Below are 16,768 nucleotides of genomic sequence, written 5' to 3' on the forward strand. Positions count from 1 at the left end.
TTTACATCATTCTCCTCCGGCCCGTTGTATCCTCCCAACAACAACCATGTGAGGTAGGCTAGGCTGAGGACATACCACTGGCCCAAGGGCACCCAGCAAGCTTCCGTGGCAGAGGGGGGATTTGAATCTGCGCCTCCCAAATCCCAGTCCAACACTCTAACCACTAGGCAACAGCTCATGTCCAAGATTGTGCCGAGGGCCACGGGGTGGGGGAGGCAAGGAAGGGGGCTGCGATCTTCGGCGGGGCGGCCGGGGGGGGGGGCGCCCGGCCTCCTACTCACCCGTAGACGTCGATGGCGACCTGGGTGCCCACCACGCAGATGGCCTCGATCCGGTTCCCGAACTGCAGCCGCAGCGTGCGTTCCCGCAGCATTGCGCCGTCGGAGCGGAGCAGCGGCCCGGGACGCGGCACCCTCCCTGCCCGGCGGCCGCCTCTGGTCCCTCGGGTGGGCGCTGCGCCCGGCCCCACCTCCCGCCCCCCGAGCCCGCCGCGTCACTCGAGCCCCCGGCCGGCCGGCCGGGCGGGCGGGGGGAGCTGGGGCCGGGTTTCCGGGCGGGCGGGCCCCGGGGCGGAGCTGCCTTCGGGGGGCGCCCTGGAGCGCCGCAGCCAAGCGCACGGCAGACTCGACTCGAGGGGCCCGAAGTGCAGCCCCCGGCCCGCCCGGGAGGAGCGCCCGGGAGGAAGACGCGGAGGCCGGGCGCGCCCCGAGCCCTCGTGCGCTGCGAGGGGGCCAGGCCGGGCGGGGAGGGGGCGCCGGAGGCCTGGCCTCCTGCCTGCGCAGAGCCCCGCCGCTCCCTCCCGCGCCGCTGCCCTTCGCCGCGGGCGAGCTCCGTCCCCGGGCATCCCCTGCCCTGGCCGGATCTCAGAAGCTGAGCGGGCTCAGCCCTGGTTAGCCTTTGGGTGGGAGACCTCCAGCAAAGACCGGGGGCTCTTCGAAGAAGCAGGCAGTGACTGGCAAGCCGTCTCTGTTAGCCTCCTGCCTTGAAAACCCACCAGGGGTGGCTGTAAGGCGGCTATGACCTGGCGTCACTTTCCACCACCATTTGCTGGCACGAGATGAAATAGCAACGGCTTGGTGGAACCTCCATGATCAGAGGTCGTATAGTTCACCTCCGATTGCCAGATGCACAAGACAAGCGCCAGGGAATAGCGCTGCTCTTCATGCTTGGCTTTTGGAGACCCTGCTGAATCTGGAGACACCGCTGAATCCAAACCAAACCAGAAGTTTCAAAAGAACAAAAGCTGAGGGAGCGGGAGGGCAGAATCCAACAAATTAGAGCCTCCTCCATCACCAGTTTTGGGTTGCTGCAGGGAATACAATTAGAGGGGAGGCGGGGGGGGGCTCAGGCCTTATGGAGGCCTTTTTAGTCTCGAGAACTGGTAGCCCAATTACTGCTGGAAGTACTTTAATTAAGTCCTAATGTCAATGAAATGGAATTCTGCAGCTGGGTGTGGAGTGGGCAAAGAACAGAAGGATCTGTTGCAGAAAGCAGAGAGAGAAATGCCAGGTCAGTGCCAAAGAAGCTGTGGAATAATAGCACATGCCAGCACACCACCAGGCCGCTGAGCCACCTTGTCAGCATTCTGGGTCAATGAGCGCCTTTCCACCCAGCCCGGAATGTCAGCCGTAATTGCCCTTGATGGATGGCCGCTCTGAAGAGAGAGAGTTTTCCAGGGCTGATGTGGAGATGGAGCAAACACCCGCGGCTCTCCCCTTCCCCATCCGCTCCCACTTTGATTTTTGTCTGATTACTCTTTGTATATATATATTGCGCCGACAATGCCTCTGGCTCTTAAAGGGTAGCATGAGCAAAGGCTGTCAGGCCTCACAGGCCTCGGAAGCCATTCTGGCCTCGTTCTTTCTTGGTTTGCGGCAACACCTAGAACCCGTCGTCTCCAGCTGGTTGGAATCCCTCCAGTGTCACGCTATGGACTTTGTCAGCAAGGCTGGGCCTCCCCGGAGACTGCCGGGGCTCACCCACAGAGCCTCAGAACTGACATTCTAACCGGGGTTAGATCCAGGCCTGTTGGAACCCCTGGGCTCTGCCACAAGCATCTACTTCTGAGAGTCCGCGCAAGGGGAAAGCGCCCCCCTGCAGCAGGCAATCTGGACGGTGCGGAAGCTCTCTCGTTGCTCAGGACAGCAGGCAGAGTTGTGGTGGGTCAAAGTGGCAATTGGCTTCGGCAAGCGCACAAGCAGCCCCAGTGCCCCAGTCTCTGCGAGTCCTTTGGAGGCCAAGGGCCCCTCTCACCATCAGGGTTTACAGCCATTGGTGACTGTATCCGCAACAAAAGGCTTCTTCTCGTGCGTGCCCCATCTCAGGATCCTTCCTCTGGACTCCTCTCTCCTGGCCCCTCCCATCAGCTCTAATTCTCGGGCCTGGGCCTGGGCCAGATGTCCAACCTAATCTCCAGTTTGGTCCAGCACAGAGCCCCTCCCCTCTATTTGCCGGGCCTTGATGCAAAGACCCCTTTGCACCCGCTAGGCCTCCACGTTTCCACAATTTTGCTTGAGAACTATATAGTTGGAAGTGGCATAAAACCCCAAATAACTAACTAAAGAAATAAATCCAGGGCTCTGAAAACATTCTTGGAATGGCAGGATTTGAGTCCAGTGGCAGCTCAGAGACCAACAAGATTTTCAGGGTGGGAGCGGTCGAGAGTTAGCGCTTGGCTCAGGGATCTCCATTCCTCCTGATGTCTGAAGACGGGAGCCCTGACTCTCAAAAGCATACACTCGGAAAGTCTCTCAGGTGCCACTGAGGTACTGCAGACAAACATGGCTACCCACCTAAAACTAACTCTTGGAATGGTTAGGGAAGTTTAAGACTCGGTAGCTCTTGCTCGGTTTCAGGTTACAAGGCAGTTTCAAACTTTGGCTCCCTTCTTGATTCAAGAGAGGCGAGGCCCGGCCAGTGTCCCGCAGGAGCTGCAAATATTCCCCAGAACACGCAGGCCAACCTCTTCTCCAGGGGGATCCTTGCTGAGCACCCACAGGGATGTGGAAAGGGCTCCCCAAAGGACTGGAAGTTTGACAACCACTGATCTCAAACAACAAGGAAGCAAAAGCCACCCAGAGGGTATTTGCATAAAGGGGACATTCTCCTGGGTGAAACAAACAGGCTATCTATATCAACATTCCTTGGTGGAGTTTTGCTGGAGCCAGAGGGACTCGGGTTACCCCCAGCATGTTGCAAGGATCGAGCACAAGTATGAAATTGTCGGCAGGTTCCTTTCATTGACTCCCAAAGTGCTCACAGGGACAAGGACTTCCGGGGACATTTTTGAGAGTACAGGCTAAGTTTCCAAAGTCCTTGCTTGCTTCTTAGAGGTGCCAAAAGATCACTTTTCGGGGATAAGGCCCGTTTCATCCCTGGATTCAGCTTTGAGCTTCAGACCCCTGGATGTCTGAGTAGAGTGGCAAAGCGGGTGGGCAGGTTCAGAGTGCATTTCTCTCAGACACTCGCAGCTACAGTTTCCAATGGATGGGAGGCTAAGGAAAGAACTTCTGATATCTTCATCTCACTATGATGTATGTGTTATGCACTGTCAAGTTGCCTCTGACCTGTGAAGGAAAGACCTCCAAAACATCTATCATTAACAGACTTGCTCAGATCCTGCAAACTGGAGGACGTGGCTTCTTTTACTGAGTCAAGCCATCTCATTTTAGGTCTTCCACTTTTCCTAGCATTATTGACATTTCCAGAGAATCTTGTCTTCTCATGATGTGGCCAAAGTACGATAGCCTCAGTTTTGTCATTTTAGCTTCTGGGGAGAATTCAGGCTCGATGTGATCTAGTACCCACTTATTGGTCTTTTTGGCCGTCCATGGTATCCGCAAAACTCAGCCCCACATTTCAAATGAATCAGTTTTCTTCCTGTAGAACATCTTTTTGTGGCCTAAGAATCTGGTCCAAGAGACTTATAGATAAAACATGATAAAATCATTAAAATACATAACATTGTTAAAAATTAACAACTATTAAAAAATTCCTTTGCTAGGGTGGAGTTCTGTTTCTTTCCACCAGAGTCTTAATGCAAAGTTTCTGTACACAGGAAAAAAAGATAATATCTTTTCTCTGTGAGGAAATTCAAATGAAATATAGCACCATGTACTCAAACTGGGTGGGGATTTTTTTTTGGCAAGTGTCACCTAGTGATGGTTTGATAAGTGGTTTGATAAGTGTCCTTTAAAAACTTAAAAATCTGACCCTCATATTAGAAATCTTGATTTTTGTATCCTTCTTGTGTACCTTCCTTTAACAGTGAGAACTGAGGACCTATATACTCACCCCCTGCCCATAAATCCCAAAACTTAAAAGCAAAACAAACATTGATAGAACTTGGAGCCTTGCAGATTCAAGGGAAAGTTCTGGGGGTGGAAAGAGATTTCGGAGGTCCTCTCCCTGATAAAAATAGACCCAGGTCTTTTAAAAATAGTTGGAATAGGTCTAATGTTCTGTGAAGAACCTTAAAATAGACTGGGCACCCAAGGACCTAAACGCCTGTCAGCACCTCTAGCAGGGTGCACAAATCTTTTGTCCCGAAAGAGGTCGTGTGGCCGATCCCACCGAGGGCCCCTTCTTAGGAGAGCCCTGGGCAGGGCCGGGGGGGGGGGGGGCTGCCTGCCTCTGCCGCTTTCCTCTCTGCTCTGCCAAGGGCCAGGCCAGACAGTTCTGCAGGAATCCCCTTCTTTTCCTGTGTGAACTGGATGGTGGTTCCTACGAGGGCTCAAAAGCCTGATATCTGAGCTCTTCTGGGTGGCCTTAATTAGGCACTCTGGGTTGGGGGGGTCAAAGCTTTGGTCATCGAATCATAGGGTTGGAAGGGATCTCCAGGGTCATCTAGTCCCACCCCCTTCACAATGCAGGGAATTCACAACTACCTCCCCCCCCACACACACACATCCAAGATTAAGCATTCGGGTGTCATAGCCTGGCTGCAACAGTCTTTCTTCTAGGAAAGAATCCATCACGGACCCCAAAACAATTTTCACTCTGATTTTTAGTCCGTGCTTGGGAGATAGTGGTGAGTTTGTCAAGTCTGTATTTAGACAGCACAATCAATTTGGAGTTCCTGGCAAGCTCAAGCCTGCTTATTCTTGGGCTCCTGAGTCCTCCTGGCCCCTCCCCATTCCTTTCTTCTTTGCTGAGGTCAAAGACAGGCTGAAGCAGGAGATCTTCAATCTTGGCTCTGCGTGCAGTTTAACCGCAATTTGTTGTGATGTCTGGATTTGGGAAGCTTTAACAATCTGTTGTTTGTTTCTTACCACAAACTAGGATTCTGAACCGCAGTGGGCAAGAAACAAACCGTGTTAAGGCTCCCAGACGGAAGACTTCCAAAACCAGGGTGCCGTGTGCAAGGGAACAGGGGGAGAGGAAGGAAGCACAGGAGCCCGAGAGGGGAGCGGGCCTACTTGGTGTGCAAGATTGGCAGGTTAAAGGCGTGAGACAGATGGGTGGTCAGGGGGGAATGATTCCCTCTCTCGGAGTGCCAGAAGGTAGGATCCTCCAATGCAGCTGACTGGCTGTTGGACCCTAATTGACGGAAGGAGGTACTTCTTCACTCACGGCATTGTGAGATTTGTGGGATTCAAGGTCATTAGCATAAACAGCCTTTTAAAAAAATTATTCCGGGAAGAGAGGTGGTGATCAGACGGGGCAACTCAAGCCCCCAGCCCCCACCTTGGGAGGCAGAATATCTCAGCCGCAGGTGCTGGGAGCCAGCAAGAGGGAAAGGCCGTGCTTTGCTTTCATGGGCGGCCTGAGAACTTGCCTGCCTGAGGCATTCAGCTGGCAACTCTCTCGTTTTCTCTCTCTCGTTTTCACACATGGGGTGGGAGAGGGGAGAGTTCTGGCGGGATCCCCATCAGACAAAGCCAGTCGATGGAAATTCACACGGCGGCTTCCTCAGCACCGCCTTCCTCACACGGTCTTCCAGCGTCAGCTGAGACCTCTTATTTTGGGAGAAACCTTTTAAAGGTCTCTGTAAAGTTTCAGTGGTTGTTACCTGTTTTAACTCTTTTGTATGGAAGCTCACATTGCAAGCCTCCTTGAGCATTTACTTTTAAAAGGAAAGGTGGAGATTAATGCCGTAATATATAAAAAATAAGAGCAAGAGTCCAGTAGCCCCTGTAAGACTAACAACATTTGTGGTGGGGTATGAGCTTTCGTGAGTCACAGCTCACTTCTTCAGCTCTGTTAGTCTTACAAGTGCTACTGGACTCTTGCTCTTCCCCACTGCTACAGACAAACACGGCTGCCCATCTTAATAAAAAATAAGGTATTGGGAGTGATGGGAAAGAGGAGGGATTTTAAGCACTGCCCTGGGATTAAAGCCGATCGTCCTTTCTTTATTCCCTTGGAAGAAGCAGGTGTGATCTTGTTTAAAGATGTGTGAAAATGTCCTTCCCCCGCCCCCCCTCAGTATTCCCCAGGACCCTGGAGAGGCGCCGTCTCTTTCTCTTTCCCTTCCTTGGAGTCCTTCCCCTGAGCTCCCCTTGCCACAAAGCCTCCTGGGCAGCCCTTGAGTCTTCCTCCACTACTGAGGCTAGACCTATGTGCCTGTTGCAGGAATGATGGGAGATGCCCTCCAGGTGACTTCTGCCTCCTTTTGTTGTCTCCCTGCTGACTGATGTTAGGCTAGGCTGGGAGGAGGGAACTATTATGTTCCTGCCTCACGCCCTATCATAAATGTCGTCATCATAATCATAAATAGCAATGGCTATAATAACCTGCATCTTTCAGTGGGGAAAAAACACACACCTCCAGAGCCACGTCGGGGGTTTTGTGGTGAGACAGCTTTAGGCTCACAGCCTGCCTTCCTTCGCAGAGGACGGCCAGAGCCGTGTTGGGAGATGGACGGAGCTGGAAGGGTTGGGAAACCCGCGGCAATTTGCTGCCAATCCCGCTAGATGGCGCTGGCTCCCCGTGCCTGCCGGATAAACTCGCGCAAAGACTCGGCGGCTGCAGGGCCGGGACCGGGACGGGGCAGCCGGCGGGGCTCCCCGCGGGCCTCTTTCCGCGTGCTCAGGCAGGAGCGGCGCAGCTGGCGAGTCAGGAGGAGCCGCAGAAACTTGCCCAGTCTGCCGCGAAGTGTGCCAGGCCAGCCGTAAAGAAGAGGTGGCCCAAGTGCCGTTCCTGCGGCAGCAATTAGAGGTCGCGCAGACTGGAAACAAGCGCAGCGGGAGCGCGGAGGATCCCCGAAACCGCGGCTGGCTCATCTGTTCGTGTCTCCCTCAGTTAATGACGCATCGAGCGTTGCAGGCCCAGAATAATAATGAAACTGGCTGTTCCGATGGACAAACGCTTCCCCACCTGACCCGAGGGAGCCCTGCTTTACCTGCCCAAGAGGTACGAGGCAAGGTGCTGTTCACAAGCTCAGTCTCGGAGTTCAAGCAAGAATTTGAACCCGGTGTTCGCACCCCAGATGCTCATTTCCTAACCCCAAGGAACAGCCACGCCTCAAGCCCCCGTTAATGAGTTTTTTTAGAAACAGAGATTCCGGAAAAGGGGAAGGAACCCAGCCAGCCAATCCAACCAGTGGCAAGCGGAGCCATTTCCATACCCCCTACAAATCCCGTCACCTTTTTTGCATGACAAATTGGAAGATTATACTTGGTAACGCCCGGAGTATGCCATTGATAACCTACCCTAGGCAGTGTAAGCAAGGTCCCAGACACGTGGCTGTGTCTTCCGAAGTGGCTCCCTCCCATCGATCCAACGAGAAAGGAACATGCATTGCGGCCGTCCTTGCACGTGGTGCCAAAGGGAAGCCTGCTCCAGAGCAAAGAGGAAGGCCTAGAGACCTAACCAGGGCTTGAAACGCACACACCCTGAAAGCCCTGGATCTCTGGGCAGTTAAGGGGACCTCTATTGTATATCCCTTGCAAACTGAGAGCCAAGCTACAAGTGATGCCTGACACAGGTTGGACACTTGTCAGCTTCCCTCAAGTTTTGATGGGAAATGTAGGCATCCTGGTCTTGCAGCTTGGCTCTCCATTCAATTGAAGTTTACAGAACCCACACACACACACACACACACAGGGGAGGGGAAGGGGGGCGCCCGGCGAGAGCTCGACGCCTGCACTCCCCTCCCAACCGCATGTTCTCCCTCCCATAGACTGCCACTCTGTAAACTTCAATTAAACAGAGAGCCAAGCTGCAAGACCAGGACGCCTACATTTCCCATCAAAACTTGAGGGAAGCTGACAAGTATCCAACCTGTGTCAGGCGTCACTTGTAGCTTGGCTCTGAGTCTCCTGAACCAAGAATGGCGTGCTGCAGCAACACACACATCACAGACTCACGTGTTCCCTATGTGGGTTTTTGTTGGTTATTAGTTAGCAGAGTGCAGAGTTTGCACAATGACCATAATAAGCACACACTCCCATGTTTAGCTCTATAAAATTATTACATAATTGGGTAAAAAATATTACATTGCTAGGAAATAAAGAACAGCTATCTAGCTAGGCTACATCTTGTTGGTTAGACTTAGAGCTGGCAGAGAGGACAGAGTGAACAAAGAGCGTTAAAACTTCAGTATATGTTTCTAGCTAATTGCCCCCCAATAAAACTGGTTGCTCAGTAGTGAATCCCGCATCTTTTTCATTAAGCATAAAGACTCCCCTTTCTATGGCGGGAAACTTAACTCGACAGCTAAATAATCCTATGCAAACTAGTTTAATATCTAAGTATCACAATAACAGTATAACACTTTCATGGCTGAATGAAGAACACTTGCTAATTCCCAACAACCCTTTCTTAAGTGTCGAAGCTGAAGGCATGAAGATTCATCTCCTCGCATAGATGTTTAAGCTTTGCCTTTGTGAGCGGCTTAGTGAGTATGACTGCAACCATGTCTTCTGAAGGGCAGTACTTAATGTCTATTAGTCCTTGTAGTAAAAAGTCCAGTAGCAACTTTAAACTAACCAACTTTATCGAGGCATAACCTTTCGAGAACCCCAGTTCTCTTCGTCAGATGCATGGAGGGTATGAAGAAACTGGCCAGAGATATATAGGTGGTGAGGGGAGGGGGGAGGGTGCAGGGAGTGAGGGCCATGTGGATGCAAATCAGTTGCAAAAGCCATGAAAGAGGCGGAGTGCACAATCCAGGCAGGGTGTGACCCCTCCCTCCATTGCGGAATATGAATGGAATGCCAATCCATTCCATTCCACTTCAATCTACCAAGGGCTTCAAGGTCACTATACTTCAACAGAAACATTTCAAAAGCAAAATCTAACAGGAAGCTGCTGAATTGGAATTCATATGACAATTTGACTCTATCAGACTTGGACTGAATAGAGACTCTGGATGGTTATCTCATTCTCAGAAGTAACTGCCTTGCAGGCATTTGCAACTGATTTGCATCTGTACGGCCCTCACTCCCTGCACTCCCCCCTCCCCTCACCACCTAAATATCTCTGGCCATTTTCTTCATATCCTTCATGCATCTGACGAAGAGAACTGTGGTTCTCAAAAGCTTATGCCTCAATAAAGTCGGTTAGTCTTAAAGGTGCTACTGGACTCTTTACTATTTTGCAACTACAGACTAACACGGCTAACTCCTCTGGATCTATTAGTCCTTGTAGTGGCATCTCTCTCACTTTGAGATGTTTGGCAGCTATGTGTTTGCTTCTTCCCTTGATGCTTTCACTCTTGGATAAAGCAATGCAGGCTACAGTTATCAGCTTAGGTTCGTCTATTCCAAAGTCCTTCAGTAGATTGATGATCCATCCAAGCTCATCGCAGGCGTGTGTGGTTGAGACATATTCCGCTTCAGTGGTAGATATGGCGACTAGAGTTTGTTTCTGGCTTGTCCCGTTGATCAGGTTGTTTCCATAGAAGAACAGATATCCACTGGCTGATTTGTAGTCATTCATCTCTTCCGCAAAATTAGCGTTCACGTATCCAACTGGTGTTGGATTGTCACAGGGTAAAAACTATTATTTCAGATCTGCTGTTCCCAAAAGATACCTGGTTAGTCTTCTGACTGCATTCCAGTCATAGTGGTTGTGTGCATTTGGCTTTCTGCTTAGGATCCCAACCGCAGCACATATATCAGGTCTTGACACTTTACTCAGGTAGGGCTTCTCTGTACTTATGAATATCCTTAAGTGGTATTCCATCAGTGTATGTGCAGTATGCTGGTTCCAGCGGTGTTCCCACTGTTTTCACATCTTGCATTACCAGAGATTCTGCAGTTTCTAGGATCTTGTGTTTCTGGTTTAAGAAAAAGCTTCCATTCTGAGTTCTTTCAATTTGTATTCCAAGATAACTACTAGGTTCTCCCAGTTGCTTGACCTCAATGTCCTCATTCTGTTGTTCAACAATTTCTTTTGCTCGTTCACAGCTTCCACAACCAAGTATCAAATCATCAACAAATGAAAGAAGAAATTGATATCATCCATTTTTCATCCTTATGAATAGGCCGGGTTCTGCTTTTCCCTGTTGAAAGTCTTGTTTTCTTAGTAGTTCCATCAATTTATCATTCCATGCTCTTACAGATTGACATAGTCCATAGATGCTTCTAATTCTTCGCATTAGAATTTTATTTTATTAGAGAGCATGCAAAAATGTTCCTTTGATTTCCTTTTCTCATTCCGCTGAGTAAAACTTTCACGGCTTTTGCCTGGGGTGCTCGCTCGGCCACATGAGCTCCCAGAGGGACCCCTTTGTTCTCTCACAGGCTTGTCTCTACAGCGCTTGGCCACGTGACCGCTTTTGTTACAATAGAAGCATCCTACAGGGTTTCCTCTCTCAGAAAATTTAAGAGCATGAAAACTTTCTGAAGTTTTGTCTACAGTCCTTTTGCTGGCCTCATCATGCATAAATTCTAGATTTATCCCTGGTACTATCTTCAGGACAGCAATTTGGCTTGCATAAGGGATGGTATAATGTTCAAAACAGCAGCATTAATCTCGGAGTTTGGTACTTGAGCTCCTGTGGCTTTCGGCTGAGTAACAACTTGCATAACACTGTTTAGATGTGAACGCACATCCTGTCCCTTCCTGACTTGGGGTTATAGAGTTTCATTCTTAAGAATTGCACTTCCTGACCAGATTGATTGGAATGCTTCCTCTCTATAGCCTGCCGTAACTCTTTTGCAGTTTCACATTCAGCAATCATGGGTATATACATTTTACTTAAAGAGGTGTGGTGGTGGAGACTGCCCTCAAGTCAGAGTTGACTTATGGTGACCCCTGGTGGAGTTTACACGGCAAGAGACTCACAGAGGTGGTTTGCCATTGGCTGCCTCTGCAGCCCTGGTCTTCATTGGTGGTCTGCACGAATTTCGTATGTCCGCCTTTCCTTAGGCTTTTCACATGTGCGTCTTTCCTTTACCTCCTTCCTGGGAAGGCTGATTTTCCAGGATTATATTTGTTAGTGCTTGAGCTCTCAAAGCACATATAACATTTGTTTTCCATAAGGTACAATTTTTATCATTTAGCTTATACTGATTAGAAGATTTGCACAGTTCAATCTCACCCGTTCCAGGCGTCCGCGGTTTGCTAGCGTCTCTTGAGTCAGGCCCGCACATCTCTCTTGTTTCTTAAGCGTGGGCAGTTTAAATCTCCTTTGATATACGAGTCTCGCTTCACCTTCTTCTGGCTAGAGCAAAGGAGGGATTAATTCCTCCAGGCTGTCCAAAGCTTCAAATGGGAAGTCACGTGGTCCCTTTCAGCATTTCCAAAAAAGGCTTGAGGATTTTTCCCTTTTAGAGTTTACTTTTGCCTTCGCAAGGTATAGCACAGAGTTGCCTTATTAATGGCATCTGTAGCCCATGGCCAAATTTGTTATTAGTTAGCAGAGTGCAGAATTTGCGCAATGGACATAATAAGTACACACTCCTGAGTTTAGCTCTATAAAAATACTTTACTACATAATAGGGTAAAAAAGGTTCCATTGGTAGAAAATAAAGAATAGCTTTCTAGCCAAGCCAGGGACCTTCTAAATTACTACGGACCCCAGCAACCTGGAAGGTAAAAAAAGTCTTGCTTAACGTGTGGATAAGGACAGGAGAAGCGTTCCATGGCATGGTGGTAAATAACATCCCAATAAGCCTCTATTAAAAGGACAGGGCGCTTTCCCCAGGCTGTTGGTAACCCTTCCTAGATCAAGATTCAGGTCCAGTAGCACCTTAAACACCAACTAGATGGATCTTTAAGGGCCCAAATCCTGTTCTTCTGCTATAGACCAACACGGCTACCCTCCAGAAGCTACCTTTCCAGACCACAGCTCATCCCCTCCATCCTTTGCCTAGCCCCAGACTTCTGAGTTCAATTCCATTAAGAATTTAGGAGACCTCCCTCTTTTGGAAGGTTGTAAGACGAAATCCCTGTTATCCCTCTCTGAATGTGGCTTTCAATGGGGATATTATTCAGCTAATTTCTTTACATTTAAATACGATGGTTAGTTAGTTGCCTGTTAGTTGTCTGATTGTTTTAAATTAGTGTTTATGGCCAAATCTCAAAAAACCACACAACTAGTTCCATGTGCCCAAACACGGCGGCTGTGGCCTGCCTCCATCAAAGAGCAGCCTCTGGTAGGAACCTTTCTTGGGCCTTTCCAACTGCAGCCGAGGCCCCAGAGCAGGACTCCTGGGGTGCTCTTCATACATTTCTCCAGCCCTGTCTTTGACCCAAGGAGGTGTTTTTCTGCCTTAAACGTCTGAGGGACAACCAATACTCCAGAACTTTGCCTCACATGGTATTTTTTCCAAGAAAAATAAACCCCGTTTGGAGTATCTCTTAATAAAGTGTCAACAATAAATCAACCTGCTTGCTCAGCAATAAGCCTCCGACAAATGGCCCTGAATCATCATTTAATACCCAGCTTTGGTACAGGTGCACCAGCGCTGGCTGTGTGTCTTGCGCTAGGACTTTTGTACCTGTGCCTCAATTAATTTTATACGTCATAGAAAACAAATAGCGCAATGAAAGCTTCTTCTAGTAATACTAGATGGACCTGAAGCGTTACGTGAAGCAGGGGAGAAATTGTCTCTCCCTATGGGGGTAAGTAATATGGCTAGATATATTATGGACTACAACACACTGACTAACTAGATGAATTAATGAAACATCTTTTGATTGATGGCGCTCCTGAATAATTAACCAGCAGATTTTTATTAATAATAATAACAACAATAGAAGATAGGAAGCATCACTGACGAGGCTTTACCCCTCCATTCTCAGTCAGGATTGCTGAACCTAAAAACAAAGGAAGTCTGTTTGCCTTTGTCTGTAAAACTATCGTTTCCATATCCATGCAAATTTATGTAGATAAGGGATTAATGAATCAGTTATGCCTCGCAGGGTTGTTGAGAGGATAAGAGAGAGGAGAGGAGAATGATGTAAGCTGCTCTGGGTCTCCACTGGGGGGAAAGGTGGCGTGGAAATGAAGTAAACTGAAATAAAGTAAGTTAAAACTTATATGCTTAGACACATGGCGCTCTCTCTCTCTCAAACCACTATAACGTGGCATGGCACGAGCCTTGGAAATCGGCCACGAAAGCTGCTGGAGAATATCGGGCCACTTGCTCAGGTTCTCTCCGCCCAACCAACTGCATAGGATTGTTAGCTGGGAAAACATTGAGTCTCACCACATCCTCTATGAAAGAGCAGAGTGCAAATGGTGGAAGAAGGCAACAAGACATTTTTTATACTATGTACTTGATTATTTTGCCAGTAAAATCCTTCCAGTAGTCACCATGTTTGCCACATTAAACTTTCTCATATATATGAGAAAGTTTAGTGCCAGTTTGGTGTAGTGGTTAAGAGCGGCAGGACTCTAACCTGGAGAGCCCGGTTTGATTCCCCACTCCTCCTCCACTTGAAGCCAGCTGGGTGACCTTGGGCTAGTCACAGCTCTCTCAGAGCTCTCTCAGCCCCACCCACCTCACAGGGTGGTTGTTGATGGTTGTTGTGAGGATAACAATGACATACTTTGTAAACCGCTCTGAGTGGGTGTTAAGTCATCCTGAAGGGTGGTATATAAATCGAATGTTGTTATATTTTAAAATATCCTAACAAAATATGAAGTAGGCTGCAGTTGAGAGAGAAGGTGTCTTGCCTGTGGTCGCTTGCAAGACCTGCAATTATTGTTGAGTTCGATTCTCTCTCGATCGGCTCTTTGCAATCAGATACTTCCTACTAAAAGGAGCATCCAGTCACATGACTGTCCCAGGCTTTGTAGCAGAAGCTTTTGTGGGCTGGGAGTGCCTTTGTCAGAGCCCTGGCGAGAATAAGGTGTCAACTCAGATACTGCTTTCAACCACACTTGGGTCCAGTAGCACCTTAAAGACCAGTTTTGTTTTGGGTCTTCTAGCACAGATTAATATGGTGACCCACCTGAAACTGATTTCAACCAACTAGGCAACTAGCCAATTTTATGAGTCTGCAGATTTCTAAATATCTCCAAATTAGATTTTTTTTTAATTTAAAGAAATGCACTTATAATTAGATTCCCAGGTTTCAGGTCCAGCGCGGCTTTATATCCTGTGCTCGCTCGCTCTCTGTTTCTTTGTCTTCTCTGCCACCTGCTGTTATTCCTAGGCCCCGTAGAAGCCAGTCTGCACACTGTGTGGGAGCTAGACATCCCCCATATGGCCAAAGCGATTTAGCTAATTAAATAAATCCTCCCACAAACAAGAACAGGAGCCCAATAACTGCTCTGCTGCCTTCCCTCCATAGCTGTAATTAGCTGGGAAGGCTTTGAAAGCCACCGACTGCAATTAAGCACATGGCATAATAATTAATGCAAGTAATTAGCAGCTTAAGGAGATGGTCGAACTGTCCAGGCAGTGATGCTGCTATCTGGCTGATTAAAGTGAGTGCCCAGCTTGAGGTATTGAGGGCATTTCTCAGGGTGGTGGGAGGAAGGGCCTGAGAAGGTGCCCGTCAGCTGGCTGGTCCGAGGGATTCTTCTTTTGGCGTGAGGGAGCAGCCCTCTTTCAGCCGGCTTTCTTATTGCCGGGGCGGGAGGCCGTGGGCCACAGCCAGCCTCCCAATCTCCTTTTGTACGCACCAGTCATCCCTTCTGCCTAAACTGTTCTCAGAAAACACCTCCCCAATTTTTTTCTTTGAAAAGTCTAAGAAAGGAGATCCCACAACCCCCCCAAAGCAGCTTGGTTGAAGCTGAAGTTCTTCCTGATGTGCGAACAGAAACTTCACTCACTGGGGTTTAAACTTTCTCAAGGTGAATGTTCCCTCTCTTCATTCAAGTCATGTAGGCTGTTGAAGTTCTCTTACTGCATTTTCCAGCAGTGTGTTCCAAGCCCGCTTTACAGGACTGGGATTCAACAAGAAAGAGATGCACTGCTATTCAGTCAGTAACTAGATGCTATTTCATATGCCGCACCGGCCGGGGAGGAGGTAATAATCCTATAACATAACTGAGTAAGCATATTCCTGACGACTCACCTCGATTCCCCTGCGCAGGTGCAGTAGTGCACCCCAAGCGGGGATAAGAGAAGAGTCGCTCCCCAACTGCAGCAGCCCAATCCCACGCCGATGGGGCGGGATGGGCTGCTGCCGGGCACAGAAGCCCTTCAGGGCGCTTGGCTCCACCTCCCGTGGCCCTCATCACCTGCATCGGCCCAGGCAGCGGCCCACTCCGACCCCAATGGGGCCTGAACGGGCTGCTGTGGGGTGCAGGAGCCGGGTGCCTGGTACGTCCCCCCCCCAAGCCTCCAGCCCCAGAGCCTGGAGACAGGCAGGCGCGCCTGCAGCCCTTTGCGACCACGATCGTGGCTGCGAAGGGCTGGGAGGCACACCCGCCTGCCAAGCCTTCAGCCCCAGGGTGTTGGGGAGGGGGCAATACCAAGCCCTGCCAGCCTGCCCTCCTTCCCCCACCCCAGATCGTGGCACTGGGGAGGGGGCAATGCTTGGCCCCACTGCCCTGCCTTCCTCCCCCCGCCCTGCCCTTTCCCCCCCAACCCAGTTTGGGCCACTGGGGACAAATGTCTTATTTGTGTGTCTGTTTTCCCGCTTGCAGTGTCCTGCCCATCCTTTCCCTTAATTAGGGCGTGTCTCTGCTGCAGTTCTCAAGCTCCCCCAAATTATAACATTTGCTATTCTGCCTGTGATGATGCGATGACTTTTGCCCCAGTAACTGGCCAAATCCTGATGTCAACCTTTCAAGAACTCATGCTGAGAACATCAAAAAGGAGTCATGGTTTTCAGAGGTCAGGATTAAGTTCGTATTTGTTTTACCAGGTTAATTGGCCCTCTGGGATTGTCCCATGGAAAATTAGCACTGTCTCTTTTTAACGATGACAAAGAGTCTTGTAGCACCTTAAAGAAGAACACATTAATTGCATTACCAGCTTTTGTGGGCCAAGATGCAGAAGGCGCCGATGTACTCCAGCTCATGCTACACAAAATCTATGAGTTTTCAAGATGCCACACAATTGCGATGTTTGCTGCAACAGACAAGCACCCAGAGTTTTTGAGGATGCTCTTTCATGGATGGTTTTTTAAAGTTTGTAAAAATAATATATTTATTTGGGGAATTCAAACTACAAGCCCCTTCTTCCAACACATCCAAATGACCTCCCACCACCACACACAGTTTATTGACAGGAGGACCGGCGGAAGCCACATGGGGGACAAAAGAACTTTGTATTGCATGAACTAGCCCTGTGTGAAGCAGAGTCTCTCTCTCTCTCTCTCTCTCTCTCACACACACACACACACACACACACACACACACGCACACACACACACACACACACACACACACATATATATATATATACATATATATACA

General features: G+C 49.3%; 1 protein-coding gene across 1 annotated transcript in view; it reads right to left on the reverse strand.

The window, feature by feature from the left end:
• LOC129344603 (protein-arginine deiminase type-2-like) overlaps positions 1–426 on the reverse strand; it is a 36,425-nt gene extending 35,999 nt beyond the window's left edge. The window contains exon 1 of the mRNA XM_055001387.1: positions 282–426. Within this exon, the coding sequence (XP_054857362.1) occupies positions 282–373 (92 nt within the window). The 5' untranslated portion in view covers positions 374–426. The remainder of the gene's footprint in view (positions 1–281) is intronic.
• Positions 427–16,768: the final 16,342 nt, after the last annotated feature.

Source organism: Eublepharis macularius, chromosome 17 (assembly GCF_028583425.1).
Source record: "Eublepharis macularius isolate TG4126 chromosome 17, MPM_Emac_v1.0, whole genome shotgun sequence".
Classification (NCBI taxonomy): domain Eukaryota; kingdom Metazoa; phylum Chordata; class Lepidosauria; order Squamata; family Eublepharidae; genus Eublepharis; species Eublepharis macularius.